Below are 15047 nucleotides of genomic sequence, written 5' to 3'. Positions count from 1 at the left end.
ATTTAATGCTAATTGGAAACCATTCCTGCAGCTGTAATTTTCTATGTGGAATTTACCATATCCAAAATTTGGGTTTAGAATCCATATTCTAATTTGATAATTTATATTATTGGTGGAGTGCATTATTCATTACTATAGTTTTCTTTCAATGATGTGAACAATATGAACCAAACATTTTTTTTAGCTTAAAATCTAATGGGCTTGTGGATTTTGACTAGAAAATTGGATATAAAATATACTACTATAAGTTTCTAATGATGTGTTAAAATATATTAGCTTGATGATACTTAACCCTTGTTGTTTATCTGCCCATTTCGCAATGGCTAGATAATATTTCTCTATCTGTAGTTCATTTTCTTATTTGTACTACCTATTTCTTGTATTCTTTCAAAATATATACAGTCCTCGACTTACAATTGGAATTAGAACTTTTGTTCCGATCTGAACTAATTTAATAGCTGAACTATTATGCCCAATGTTATGACCTTTTTGCCAGAATTGTTAAGAGAACCACTGGGGTCATTAAATGACTCACCCAGATGTTAAACAAATCCAGCTTCCCCCATTGACTTTGCTTATTGGAAGTTGTCTGGGAAAGTCACAAATGGAAATGTTGCAACTTTCATAAATACATGCTGGTTGCCAAACACCCAAATTTTGATCCTGTAACATGAGGATGCTGCAATGGTTATAAGTGTGAAGATAAGTCATTTCTTCAGCACTGTCGTAACTTAGAATGATTGTTAAACAAAAGGTCGTTAATTGTGGACTTCTCTAATAAGGAAATGGAAGAGAAATGTCTTTTGAAAAATAAGATTAAACCATGAACTACCTTGCTCTGAGTCAGACTCTCAACCTATCTCATCCAACTAATAATATGTTATACAAACCAAAGCTATTAACTGAAAATGCCAGGAATTATGCAAATTATGTTTCCCTTTGACCCAGCAACTTTTTCTAACTCTTATTTGGTTTTGATCCTTTTCTGTTTCATATATTTATTCTTCTTATCATTCTGAAAGAAGTGGGAGGTTGAACCATGCTGTCCATTTAGATGTTTCAATTTCATATTGAGGAAGACTGATCTGTTTATCTTTCGCATTTATATTAACCATTACTCAAGGACGCTTGGAAGTTAGAATGTATCATATGCACCATAAGTAGCTTTCGATCACCATGAATCATTATTGTGGCAATGGAAAAATTTAATCAGCTACTTTAGAACTGTAATTTGACAATGTCAGTTGAACTATAAACTTGCATGGTAAAAACTGTAACTTCAAAGAGTGTGTTTATTTCAACAGTATGATTACACTTACTAGCTAACATTATTGATGGATTCTTGCATATAAATTGGTACATGAAGTAGTCGGAGAGAAAATTGATAAATTGTCTTGGAATATCAGACAAAATGCTTGCACTTTTTATTCTAATCTGGCTGGGTTCAAACTCACAGTGTTTCAGAACTTTCACGCTTAAAATGTGAAATTTTTGTGAAATATTGTGTCTATGAAGTAAGATTTGGCCTAAAATATAGAGATTTGTGCTCTAAAGCTTAGATTTCCAAACTAAATCTGAAATATTTTTTGCAGCAGCTATCAAAAAAGCCAACACAATTCTAGACTGCATAAACAGGGACGGAATCAAGATCACGTGAAATGTTAATACCACTTTATAATGCCTTGGTAAGGCCACACTTGGAATACTGCATTCAGTTTTGGTCGCCACAATGTAAAAAAAGATGTGGAAACTCTAGAAAGAGTGCAGAGAAGAGCAACAAAGATGATTAGGGGACTGGAGGCAGGGTTTGCCACAAAAAAGAAGGAACCAAACTATTCTCCAGAGCACCTGAGGGTAGAACAAGAAGCAATGGGTGGAAACTAATCAAGGAGAGAAGCAACTTAGAACTGAGGAAAAATTTCCTGACAGCTAGAACAATTAATCAGTGGAACAGCTTGCCTCCAGAAGTTGTGAATGTTCCAACACTGGAAATTTTTAAGAAGATGTTGGATAGCCATTTGTCTGAAATGGTATAGGGTTTCCTGCCTAGGCAGGGGATTGGACTAGAAGACCTCCAAGGTCCCTTCCAACTCTGTTATTCTATTCTAAGTCCCATGTTGAGTAATATGTATTACTTTTTTTAAAGAGTCGGGAGAAAACAGATATATACAAGGACAGACCACACAGCTTCTCTGTTTCTTTCTCTCCCCCCCCCCCCTATTCTCAGGAAATCATGTGAATTTATTTGCTGTCCTGAGGGGTAAGGCTTACTCATTTCCTGCTCTTATGTTAAAAAAAAAACCTCAGTTACCCCATTACCTTTCTTAAAAATAGCATAATAACAAACAACTGTTTTTATGCTGCAATGAGCCAGTTAAAATGCTAAAACATCAGCACTTTAATGATTTGTGTACATATTCTTTACTGCCAGAAATAATGAAAGTAAGAAGAGCATTACTGCCACCAAGAAATATGCAAATATAGAAACAGAAAATCATGTTATTCTTTGCTTTGCTTTAATTACAAAAAAAGTTAAAGAAGAAAAAGAAAGAAAACATAAAAACAGAGTGGGAAAAGAAAAAACACACACACACACACACATTGTAAGTTACATGTAGAAAATCTTTCATCATAATTTAAAACACTTGTTTAATTCCTGACCAGACAAAACAATATTGACCAATCTTTCCACTATATAGTGAGAACCAACTCATACACAGAAAGCAAATTAACTCTTAATCCAGGATCTGTAAATCTAGGATAACACTTCCTTCTAACTTTGAAGAATAATATTTTTGCTGTTCCTCACCATCTTGATTGACCTATAATACTACATTGAAAGTGTTGGGTATATAATTCAAAAGTATTTTATGAATGCCATATTATGAATATTTAAGCAAAACAATGCAATAGTAGGAGGGACTTATAAGAATAAGTGGCCCCTCACCAATGTTGTAATTTTATATAAATAAATAAATAAAAATCATAAGAAAAAAGCAGGGGGGGGGGAGGGAACACTCCCTTTACACCCAAGCAACCAATCATAGATTGCCTCATGCAGGAGCCAGCTCTCTCCAACCAATCAACTACAGCTGTGTGTTCTGGCCCAGTATACACTTTACTGTTCCAACTATTAAATTTTAATATCCTAACAAAAACATTATCTAGGATGTCTAGAGAATGTTGAATTAGACTTTTTGTGAAATAGTAAGAAACCTATTTTATACTCCATAAAACTCTTAGCCCTTGATTTGGATTTCTAGGGAAGAAATGAAGATGGATCCACTTAAAGTTTAGCCAATGACTGCATTCAATCAAGAGCTGCTGAACGAATTTACTCAAATCATGGTTATACCTTTCAAAAGAACACTGGATTTGCATACTTCCTTTTCTAATCACTAAAATCGCTTGTTAACTACTTTTCAGCTGTTAGGACCTTTGGGTTGACACGTTTTATAGTACTGGATGAGTTTCCCTCAATCCTTAGAAATTAGAAGTTACATTCAAAGTTTAATTTCTTTTTCTCTTTTGGAATAAAGAGCAAAAGGGTGATTAGAACTTGGATTCTAGAAAGCTAGAAATGGACTAAGGGTCCATAGAGATTTGAAACAAGATTTTGGAATTAATTATAACCATCCTGCCCATGGGAAAATTGTTTTTGTTTTGAATTCTCTTTTTAAAAAAATGTTAGGAGGAGACTAAGGTGTTACAGATAACAATTAAAAGAGAAGACTACTTGAATTTGACTTAATAACACAGAATGGAGCAACATATCTTAACATTGGGTGCATTAAAGGATATTTTTGAACAATGAACCCAGAAGTTAATTTTAAGAATGTTTGTACTTATATAGATTGTTATGTTAAACAAGATAGACTGAAAGATGTTATGAAAGAGGAACAAGTTTTACTGAACAAGACTCAGACTGATCTGAACATGGATTTAAAAATGACATGCTGCAAGAATGACATAGAAGAAGATGCTACACTGGATATACAAATTATTAAGTTGTTGTTGTTGTTGTTATTATTATTATTATTATTAAGTAAGTTAATAAGTCTTATTAAAAGAAATATATGAATGACAAACCAAAAGTAATCTGGATAACTTTCATATAATGGAAGTGTAACGTAGTGTAGCATAGAATAGCATAGAATTCTTTATTGGTCAAGTGTGATTGGACACACAAGGAATTTGTTTCTGCTTGCATAAGCTCTCAGTATACATACAAGCAACAAGTGATAAGTCAGTATCATAGTCATCATAAGATATGTTCATCAGAAATCATAAGATACTTAGTGATAATCATAGGATACTAAATAAGCAATCAACCCAAATCATACTAGGATACTAAATAAAACAATTAATATAAATCATAAGATACAAGCAACAAAGTTATAGTCATAAAAAGATAATGAAATAGGTAATAGGACAGATGAGAAGGATAATAGTAATACAGTACTACTGGGTAGTTTGATGGTGTTGTTGGAATTAGTTGTTTAGCAGAGTGATGGCATAGGGGAAGAAACTGTCCTTGTTTTCTAGAAAGTTATTAAAAGTTTGTAAAAAAGGACAAGGAAAAAACGAAAAGAGATCAAGTTATAGAACGGGTGTCAAACTCGTGTCGTCACATCATCACGTGACATATTGTAACTTTTTCCCCCTTTGCTAAACCGGGGTTGGGGGTGGCCAAGGTGTGATGCATCCGGCCCAAGGGCCGCAAGTTTAACACCCCTGTTCTAGAACATTATTTGAAGGGATGGAAAATAAATATTATTAAAAATAAGGTGATGGAATATAAAGTTGGTTTATTTCATCAAGATTAAAATAGATATGTTATCTCTGGTAACCCTTAATGGGCTTTTCCTGGTCAAGACTGAACAAGGACGCCTTAAGGATTTGATAATAGATAAGAGAAGGGACAGGGGTGAAATTCAGCAGGTTCTGACAGGTTCTGGAGACCCAGTAGTGGAAATTTTGAGTAGTTGGGAGAACGGGCAAATACCACCTCTGGCTGGCTCCAGAGTGGGGTGCGAATGGAGATTTTGCAATATCCTTCCCCCCAGAGTGGAGAGGGAATGGAGATTTTGCCGTATCCTTCCTCTGTCATGCCCACTAAGCCACGCCCATAGAACCAGTAGTAACAAAGTTTGAATTTCACCACTGAGATGGGTATAGGAAGACGTCATTTGTTCAACTGTAAGAGTTTTTTTAAAGAGATACCACTAGTCCCTGATAGTAATGCAGATAATGCAGTTAAAGGACATAATTAGTTATGAATATTGCATATGTTACCTTGAGATGGGCAGTTATGTAAATATGACAAATAAATAAATTTTTACTCCTATTATTTGATAGACTCAAAATAATTTCCAGTGATTCAGAAGTAATGCTTCTAACAAGCAGAGTAATGAGGAATGACTTAAGAATCCGTTCAGCTGTTCTGTAAACATCCCATCAGATATTACCACTCAAAACAGGTCCCTCAAATGAAAGAGTGGAGAAACGTTAGCTGTCTTCTTTTTCAATATTTCTATTTCCGAATATTGTAATCTTGTTATCATTTCAAGTGTGGTTGGTATGGAAAGGTTATAATTATAGCAGTCACTACTGACTGATAAAAAATGTCATGTGTTTTCTCTTTGGTGTCTTTAATTCTTTGGCACTTGTCTAGCTTGCGCAAATTATACCATGTTCGTGCTGTTGCTTCTTATTGCCATGGCAACGTTAATCAATCATCACCCTAAAAATAGCCTTAATTCTTTTTTCTTTTCTTTTTTAATAGAAGGCATCTGTAGTGAATTTAAAACTTGGCTATCACGATGTGTTTTCCATGGCTGTTTTCTCTTCAGACAGAAGAAGACTAGACAAGTAGGGAATACTAACAAAGCAGTTAATTAAGTCAGTGTTTAATCTGCTTTTTCCCCCAGTGTGGTATGCTGAAAGCTATTCTCTACTGGGGGGTATATTAAAATATGTGAAGATAAACAGTTCTGGACAGATAATAGGTGGGAAACAAGCACAGCCCTTTGTAATCATGGGCATGGAGTTAATATGCATTTCCCCATTGCTATTAGAAATCTGAGAGAGGACTGAAATTTTGAGAACTTGTCTTCAATGTCTATGGAGATTCAGTTCAGATGAGAAGCGAAATATTTTCAAGGGGGGGGGGGAGAAAGCCCAGTTACCATTTGAAAAGTACTTTGGGGACAACTTAGCTGCAACTTTATGCAGATGTATTCATTTTCAAATAAATATCACTAATATTTTTCCCAAAGGCAAAATGAAGGCAAATGGATAGTATTTTATCAGGGTAACTCAGTAATAAGGATTACTACGAGTTAATACTTTAGAACACCGAAATGATTTACAAAAATGGCTGGATCCTAGCAGTATAAAATTCATCAGAGAAAAATGCATTGTTGTTCTTCTAGGAATAAAAACAAATGATGCCAGGCTATGAGTCAGCAAGTTTTAGATTCATCAAGAAAAGAAAGAGTTTTCAAACCAAAGAGTTGCTTTCTGTTCCGCAGTGGCAAAACCACACATTTTGGGCCTCACACATTCAGACAGATTGGAAAGAGAATCAAGATTATCAGAAAGATTTAAATGAGTACTAAGAGGGGATGTGTTTAGTTTAAAATAGGTAGGGTATATGTCAACAGTTTTCAAATACGCTGAAAAATTTCTACATAATCTCATGTGGAACAAACTGATTTCGTGGCGAAAACTCAAATAAAGGAGGCTGAGTAATATTGGCTTAGGGGAAATTGTTAGCATTTAATAGTTTTCTTCCCTCAGGTTTCTCAAAAATCTGTCAAACCGGATGCTTAGAATGAGATTCTCTCTGTTGCCTGCTTCAGTTTGTGGCAAAGTATTGTGGGCTTTCTAAATCTCTTACAAATATTATTTTGATTATTATTTATCTGTAGAGCAGCACCTGGCCACTTCTAGAAATGTTAAATAGGAAATTGGAAAATATGCTCTGTGTATTCCTTTATATGCCATGTGTGCTAACAAAAATGCCAGTTTAGTACTTGAAAAGTGTATGCCCAAGGGAAGTGAAAGAAGAAGGAATCATGTTTTAAATTTCAATATGCTTGCAACATTAATTTTCTGCATTTGTATCCGATTTCTTGTATGAATTAATATCTTGTCACTAAAATACCATTCTGTATGTTGCAATCATTTACTACTTTTGCTTTGCTAAATATAATGGATTCATAGGATGAATCCCAAAATACTTGCATTGTAATCTTAGCTAATTCTAGCAATCTTAGTGTTAGATTCGGGCAACGAGAGAACAGACTCCGGACAAGCAGTGACTAAACAGCTCTTTATTAATAGTAGTAGTGATCTAGCTTAGTGTGTGGTCTGAGGGTTCCCCTTTTATAGGGATCGGGTACACCTCTCGACCAATCAGAACGATCCCTAGTTCCCGCCCTAGCGGCGGACCTGAGTGGAGACTTACAGCGATATATGCTAATATCTAACACTTAGCATAGCACTCTTTGGAAGGAGCATTAAACACCTGCCCCCAAATAGTCTAGCTAACAGGTCAGAAGGATGAAGAGAGGCTTAAAAAAAGCACCAGGGTCAGTCCCTATCACTTCACCCAGTATCTCTCCTCTGCAGCATAGCAACTCCAAATGTTTTTGTAGGTGCCTAAGAGATGAAAGAGCTAGGCCCTGGCCTCCAAGAACAGGCTCTTTCAACAGACAGTGTTATTCTGTGAAATTGTTCCCTTTGTCCCGAAGCACAGACATATATGGGTGGAATACTGCAATTGTTTACATTAACAGGAATATGTCCATGCAATTGAATGTACCTACTTATTCTCAGGTTTGCTGTGGGTGGCAGTGGCTGCCCCAGTGTGTCAAACCTCTTGCCGGCCAAAGTTGCAGAATATTTACAACACCCTCACTGGGTACAGAACAAGAAGAACCTAGATCTGTTTCCTGGCATTAGTCAAACTCCTGTGCAGCACAAGACCTGAACAATCTTGTGTGCAGCAGCTGCCAAAAAAGCCAACACAGTTCTAGGCTACATAAACAGGGGGAGAGAATTAAGATCATGTGAAGTGTTAATAACACTTTATAATGCCTTGGTAAGGCCAGACTTGGAATACTGCATTCAGTTTTGGTCGCCACGATGTAGAAAAGATGTTGAGACTCTAGAGTGCAGAGAAGAGCAACAAAGTTGATTAAGGGATTGGAGGCTAAAACATATGAAGAATGATTGCTGGAACTGGACATATCTAGTCTTATGAAAGGAAGGGCTAGGGTTGACATGAGAGCATTCCAATATCTCAGGGGTTGCCACAAAGAAGAGGAAGTCAAACTATTCTCCAAAGCACCAGAAGGCAGGACAAGAAGCAATGGGTGGAAACTAATCAAGGGAAGCAACTTAGAACTGAGGAGAAATTTCCTGACAGAACAATTAATCAGTGGAACAACTTGCCTCCACAAGTTGTGAATGCTCCAACACTGGAAGTTTTTAAGAAGATGTTGGATAACCATTTGTCTGAATTGGTGTAGGGTTTCCTGCCTAATCGGGGTTGGACTATAAGACCTCCAAGGTCCCTTCCAACTCTGTTATTCTATTCTATTCTATTCTATTCTATTCTATTCTAATCTTTAAACCCATGTTCAAAAAGCACAACTAGCACATCTGAAGAGATTTCAGAACCCACGATTATAAAGAGACTTCAGGTAGGCCTCGGTTTATGACCAGAATTGAGCCCAAAATTTCCATGGTTAAGCAAGACAGTGGTTAAATTAATTTTGCCTCATTTTATGACCTTTTTGCCATAGTTGTTAGGTGGATCACTGCAGTTGTGAATCATGTGGTCATTAAGCAAATCTGGCTTCCCCCATTGACTTTGCTTGTCAAAAGCTGGCTGGGAGGGTTGCCAATGGTGATCACATGACCGCAGGACAATGTAACTGTCATAATTACATACCAGTTGCCAAGTGCCTGAATTTTGATCACACGACCATGGGGATGCTTGTAGTGGTCATAAGTGTGAAAAAAGGCCATAAGTCATTTTTTTCAGTGCTGTAATTTTGAGTGGTTACTAAATGAATAGTTGTTAAGTCAAGAACTATCTGTGTATAAGATCTGACAAATGCTAAGAAAAGTGCTACTTGGAACTCACGTGAATAGATTCAAGTATGGAAGGTAATGACTAGTCATTTCTGCAGCTCAAGCCAACGAGGCTATGGAATCCAGTGTCCAGTAACTAGAGGAGAAACTCTTTCCCATAGAAGATGTGTGGATTACAGCCTCAAGCATGTTGTCAGTTGTGTCCTAGATTGTGGCCATGACCAAAATTCTGTCTGGTGGAGGAAAGACTCCTTTTTAGGCTTCTTCCTCTGTGGACTGCGGATGAGACAATGGCAATGTCATGAAGACATGTCATTTAAAGTCCATTTGTGGGGTTTCTTTATGCAGAGGGACAAGTAGATAGTAGATTGACATCTTACAGCAGGGGTGGGAAACTATGGCCCCTTTACGACTAATGGACTTCAATTCCCAGAATTCATCAGCCAGTCATGCTGCGGAATTCTGGTAGTTGAAGTTCACAAGTCTTGACGTGACCAAGTTTGGAGAGTCCTGTCTTACAGGGTTGATGACGATAATGATGATGATGATCATGTATATTTATATGTCTTGGTATACGTTTTTGTTATATGTATGTTTGTTTATATATTTATTTCCTATGTTTTATTGTACGCCGCCCCGAGTCCTTCGGGAGAGGGTGCGGCTAAGAAATAAATATTTATTATTATTATTATCATAATGATGATGATTTCATTTTATTCATCCATTCCATCCAGATTTATTTGTCATAAATCTGGAAGTTGTTACATCAGTGAAAAACATATCCAGGTATACAATTCTATGGCAGGAAAAATAATTTGGATAATTGGCCAATTGAAATATAATGGGTGGCAAAAAGATTCAGCTTCGGTCAGTTCATATGCCTATTACATCCGCTCTTCTGCTTTTCCTCTCAAAGTTTGTTTTCTTTAGCAATTGGTTTGCTTTTATTGCTTACCCTTTTCAAGTGCAGCATAACTATCTACACATAAAACAAAGGCTTCAGTTCTGAGGACAGTGAAACTACTTGCCAGAAAAATTTTAGGAAACTATCCATGAGCTGAAAAATTCATGGAGAATGTTGAGTGTTGAACTTGTGAAGTATTTCTCTCCCCCCCCCCTCTGTCCTTACAGAGATTTTGCACTTATAAACGTCAGGCTAATTCTCCCAAATATGAGGCAGATAAAAACTATAGCCAGGATACTGCAATGCAGAAAGGACATCATGAAACTGTTAATGGATATATTTGTTGCATTTTATGTTATATGTTTTCTTTACAGTGCTCATTTTTGCCCAAGTTCTCCATTCACATAGAGACCAAATATGAGGACAACAAAGGAAGCAATGATAATGTAAGTATTCTCTCAATAATTGAATGTAAAGTACATTTAAAGCATAGGGCAGTTAGCCCAGAAAGAGTCAAGGTGTTAGACGCAAAAAAACAGGTCAACATGTGAAGGTTCTAAATTATTGGTTTATTGCTAAAGCCTATGCACAGAAATATTCTCAGACTAACGGCTTGCCCCTGGACTAGATAAGGGTCAACTGTGTTCAAGAGGGGGGGGGGTTTGTGGCTATCTAATGATTCTAAACCAGTGCTTCTCAAATAGTGGGGCGGGCCCCCCAGGGGGGGCGCGAGGCTCCGTAAAGGGGGGCTCAGCTCAAATTATTTTATATATTTTTGTTTTGCAGGTTAAAGTTTTTTTTAATATTGTGTTCCTTTAAATCCTGTGCTCCTTTAAATCTTTTCTGCTACAGTTAATAAAGCTATTCTTTGTTGTAAATTGATCCACATTTCTTTCTTTTTTTATTCTCTTATACGTTAATAAGGATACAGTGTTATGCAGAGGTGTACTTATAACAATTTTATAGACAAATGATACTATTTACAGTTGCGCGGGGCGCGCGAAATGTTTTCTTCTTCCTAGGGGGGGGCATGACAGAAAATAATTGAGAAGCACTGTTCTAAACTGATATCTCATTTAACTCTTCCGCTTGGCTCTGTCAGTATCTTTACACAAGGACATGGCAGCACCATGTTAGGATACCACCACTTATATGTAATTTAAATAATAACTATCCAAGGTTTACATGAAATACCTTTTAAGCTTGAATGTCCCTGTTTCATAGATAATTAATACTTTTTAGGAAGGTAACAATTTCTAGGGATAATTATTTTCATTTTTTTTAATAGCAAAACTGTATGTATGAACTGCCAGTATGTTAGTTCAGGAATTATATGTGGGTAACTAATACTGGTATATCCCTCCCCCAGTCATTGGTAATTGTATTCATAGACCGGTTTTGTAGGTCATAGGTTGGGCTTCTTATTGTACCTATTGAATAATACTATATAAAATTCCTGTCAGGAATTTTTCTCCTATTCCCAAATGCCATCAACCAAAGGAGGACAGAACCTAGTCAAAACTACCAAATGGTAAGACAAAGAAGCCTACCAATTCCAGGGTTTCAGGTGCTATAAAAGAGCTGATTGCGAGTGGAATTATAGTTTTTAAGGTGTTTGGATCTCTTCATGGGTCTCTTCCTTACAGTTCAGCCAGTTTGTGCAACCAGTTCTTAATTTTTTTCCTCATATTTGAAGGGCAGCAATATGGCATTTGAAGGCATGCAAGTAGAATCCAGGTGGGAAGAAATAAAAGATACTTATATTACTTAAACTTTGCACTAAACTGGTGAGGGCTACAGGCTTAAAGTACTAACATATTGTTGGGTAAACAGTCAAACCCAAAGGAGCTCCAGTTTTTTAGAGAGCAAGAACAAATGGTGGCAGATGACCAATTAGCCCTCCTCTGATCACACTGCTGGTCACCTGATTTTGCTTCTGGGTAATAAGGATGAAGCATAACAGATTTCATTGAGGCTGCATATAAATGTTCTCAGCTTAAGGGGGAAACATTCCTTTAACATCAATACAGCTGAAGACAACTGTTGCAAGAAAGAGGACATGTTTATGTTTATACCTGAAACCTGCAATAACCTACCCAAGGGGTAGAATAGACAGAGATAAGGTAGCTTTAGAATTCATTGGGATATGAATTACTGTCTCCCATTCCCTGTACCACAGCAGTCCTTTAATTCTCATGTAAACAGGAGCGATTTAATGAAATCATGGGTTTGCAAACTTTGTAAAAATTTCCTCATACAGATCTCCAATAACTTTCTGTCAAGAAATAATTCATTAATTGTGCTTCCTGTTATATATTAGAAAGCAAACAAGATAGCAAACATTAATCAGTGAATTAATTAAAGCTTAGATGATTAATCAAGAATACCTTGCTAATTTTAACATGGAGACATTTTTAAGGCTGTTTTGTGATATGCTATGGTAATAGAGAATGAAAAATAAATATTAACATAGATTAACAGATCAGAGATCTGCCATGGTCTAAAGCTTATTTATGCATGTGAGGGTAAATATATGAATGCATTACACAAACAAGAACAAAAGATTTATGGCACATTTAAAATGAATAGATTTATGTTTCTTATAAAATGTGATTTATTGTCACAAAATGTTTCGTGTTCTAAACATTAACATTCAAGGCATCAAAAGACTTGATTCTCTCTCTCTCTCTCTCTCTCTCTCTCTCTCTCTCTCTCTCTCTCTCTCTCTCTCTCTCTCTCTCTATATATATATATATATATATATATATATATGCTGGTTTTGTTGTATTCGGGTCTTTTCCCGTGTAAAGTTTACACGGGAAAAGACCCAAATACAACAAAACCAGCATACCTACACCCGTGAAAATCTACGAAAACATATATATATATATATATATATATATATATATATATATATATATATATATATATATATATATATATATATATATATATATATATATATATATATATATATATATATATATATATATATATACACACACACACACACACACACACACACATATATATATATATATATGCGTCTTTGGTTGTTCGGGTTTTCTCCCGTGTAGAATTGGAAGCACCAAGCCGGAAGCACCAGCCTGAAGATGATGAATGAGACTTCATCGAAACGTCATGAAGATACTTCCAATTCTACGCGGGAGAAAACCCGAACAACCAAAGACGCACATACAAACACCCGCAAAAACCTCAGAAAACACACACACACACACACACACACACACACACACACACACACACATATATATATATATATATATATATATATATATATGCTGGTTTTGTTGTATTCGGGTCTTTTCCCGTGTAAGGTTGAGATTGTCTTTGCAACGTTTCGGCAGGATCTCACCTGCCATCTTCAAGCTGTGGGCTTAAAATGTGATCGGAGCTGCCGTCTTTCTGTAAGTCTTGGTGGGAGGGGATGGGGTGCTGGCTTTGTTTCAGTAAGTTTCATTCCACTTACTGAAACAAAGCCAGCACCCCATCCCCTCCCACCAAGACTTACAGAAAGACGGCAGCTCCGATCACATTTTAAGCCCACAGCTTGAAGATGGCAGGTGAGATCCTGCCGAAACGTTGCAAAGACAATCTCAACCTTACACGGGAAAAGACCCGAATACAACAAAACCAGCATACCTACACCCGTGAAAATCTACGAAAACAAATATATATACATACACACACACACACACACACACACGTACATACATACATATGTATCTATGTGTATATACATATACATACAAATATGTACATACATACATACATACATACATACATACATACATACATATATATAGTACTACAGTATAAGTACATGCTACCAAAAAAACTCAAAAGCATGGCTTCTCATCCACCAAACTAAAGAATATTCTTAAAACTATCTCTTTAAAGATAGTTTTAAATAGTTAAAGCTGTTTCCGTCTTTAAAAAGAATGTATTTGCTTCAACCTGCAGTGGAACAGACTTTTGTTTCTTAGTTATCAAAATGTTGACTCTTTAAAAATGAGATATATAGAGATACTCTTACAGATAGTAAGTGTAACATATGGCAATGCAATATTTGGACTTATCATGGAAATTTTATAAAATATCCATTTTAGAACAGAAAATTTATCAAACAGACATAGAGAATTAGTTTTTCAATATAACTCATATATATATATATATGTATGTATGTATGTATGTATGTATGTACATGTATGTATGTATGTATAATATAGTTATAGATATATACTAATATATATTAAACATATAATATATATCAATATATACCAAGGAGATATATTGATTTTTTAAAAAAAAAGGATACGCACACATCTCTTGATGTAGACAAAGAACAGTAATAGCATTTACGAAAATCAGAGAATATTTAAACCAGCTTTATAGTAGTAAATGTTTCTTGTTATGAACTATTAAGCTGTAGCCTTTCTGCCTACTTCCTGCCTATGATTGCTTTTTACATGTCATCACATATTTATTTAGATGTTCAAGGAGGTATTCCCTATTCTTCAGATAGAATTAGTCTCTAAAGAGAACATTTTCCCGCTGGTTCTGTTTCTAGTGCCAGGTTTCTACCATACTTGTTAGCCCCATCTTCCTATAAAACTAAAGCACTCTATCACCCTCCCACAATTGGGCTTAGACCTTTGTAATAATACCCAAGAAACATTTTCCTGTGGCATCCTCAGCATGTTGTCTTCCTCCTCCTCCTCCTCTTGGAAGAAAATGTTTCCTTTAGGTAAATCAGCATCTTTCTCTATTTAACTCTAAAATGAAATTTGATTAATTTGCAGCATGCTAGGTCTTTGCCTTAGAAATGCTGACACAGTGTTGATGACAGGAGTTTCTATATTAAGTTGAATACGATGCTCTAGGCCTGGGTTAACGCTGGTCCACAGAGATAGAATTGCACACTGAAGCTTATTGACCTCTAGCGATATATTTCCAAGTTCTTATTTCATGGGCAGAGGTTACAAGAAAGAGGGAAATGTTATTACTTGTACTCCAC

The 15047-nt window shown here is 35.9% G+C and overlaps 1 protein-coding gene across 1 annotated transcript in view; it reads left to right on the top strand.

Annotated features, from left to right (window-relative positions):
• Positions 1-15047, top strand: part of PITPNC1 (phosphatidylinositol transfer protein cytoplasmic 1) — a 179204-nt gene that overhangs the window by 121565 nt on the left and 42592 nt on the right. Inside the window, exon 5 of the mRNA XM_081934410.1 lies at positions 10384-10455. Within this exon, the coding sequence (XP_081790536.1) occupies positions 10384-10455 (72 nt within the window). The remainder of the gene's footprint in view (positions 1-10383; positions 10456-15047) is intronic.

This window comes from Natrix helvetica, assembly GCF_964273705.1.
Source record: "Natrix helvetica genome assembly, chromosome: 1".
In the NCBI taxonomy this organism is placed as follows: Eukaryota; Metazoa; Chordata; class Lepidosauria; order Squamata; family Natricidae; genus Natrix; species Natrix helvetica.
This window is presented reverse-complemented; position numbering and strand designations above follow the sequence as displayed.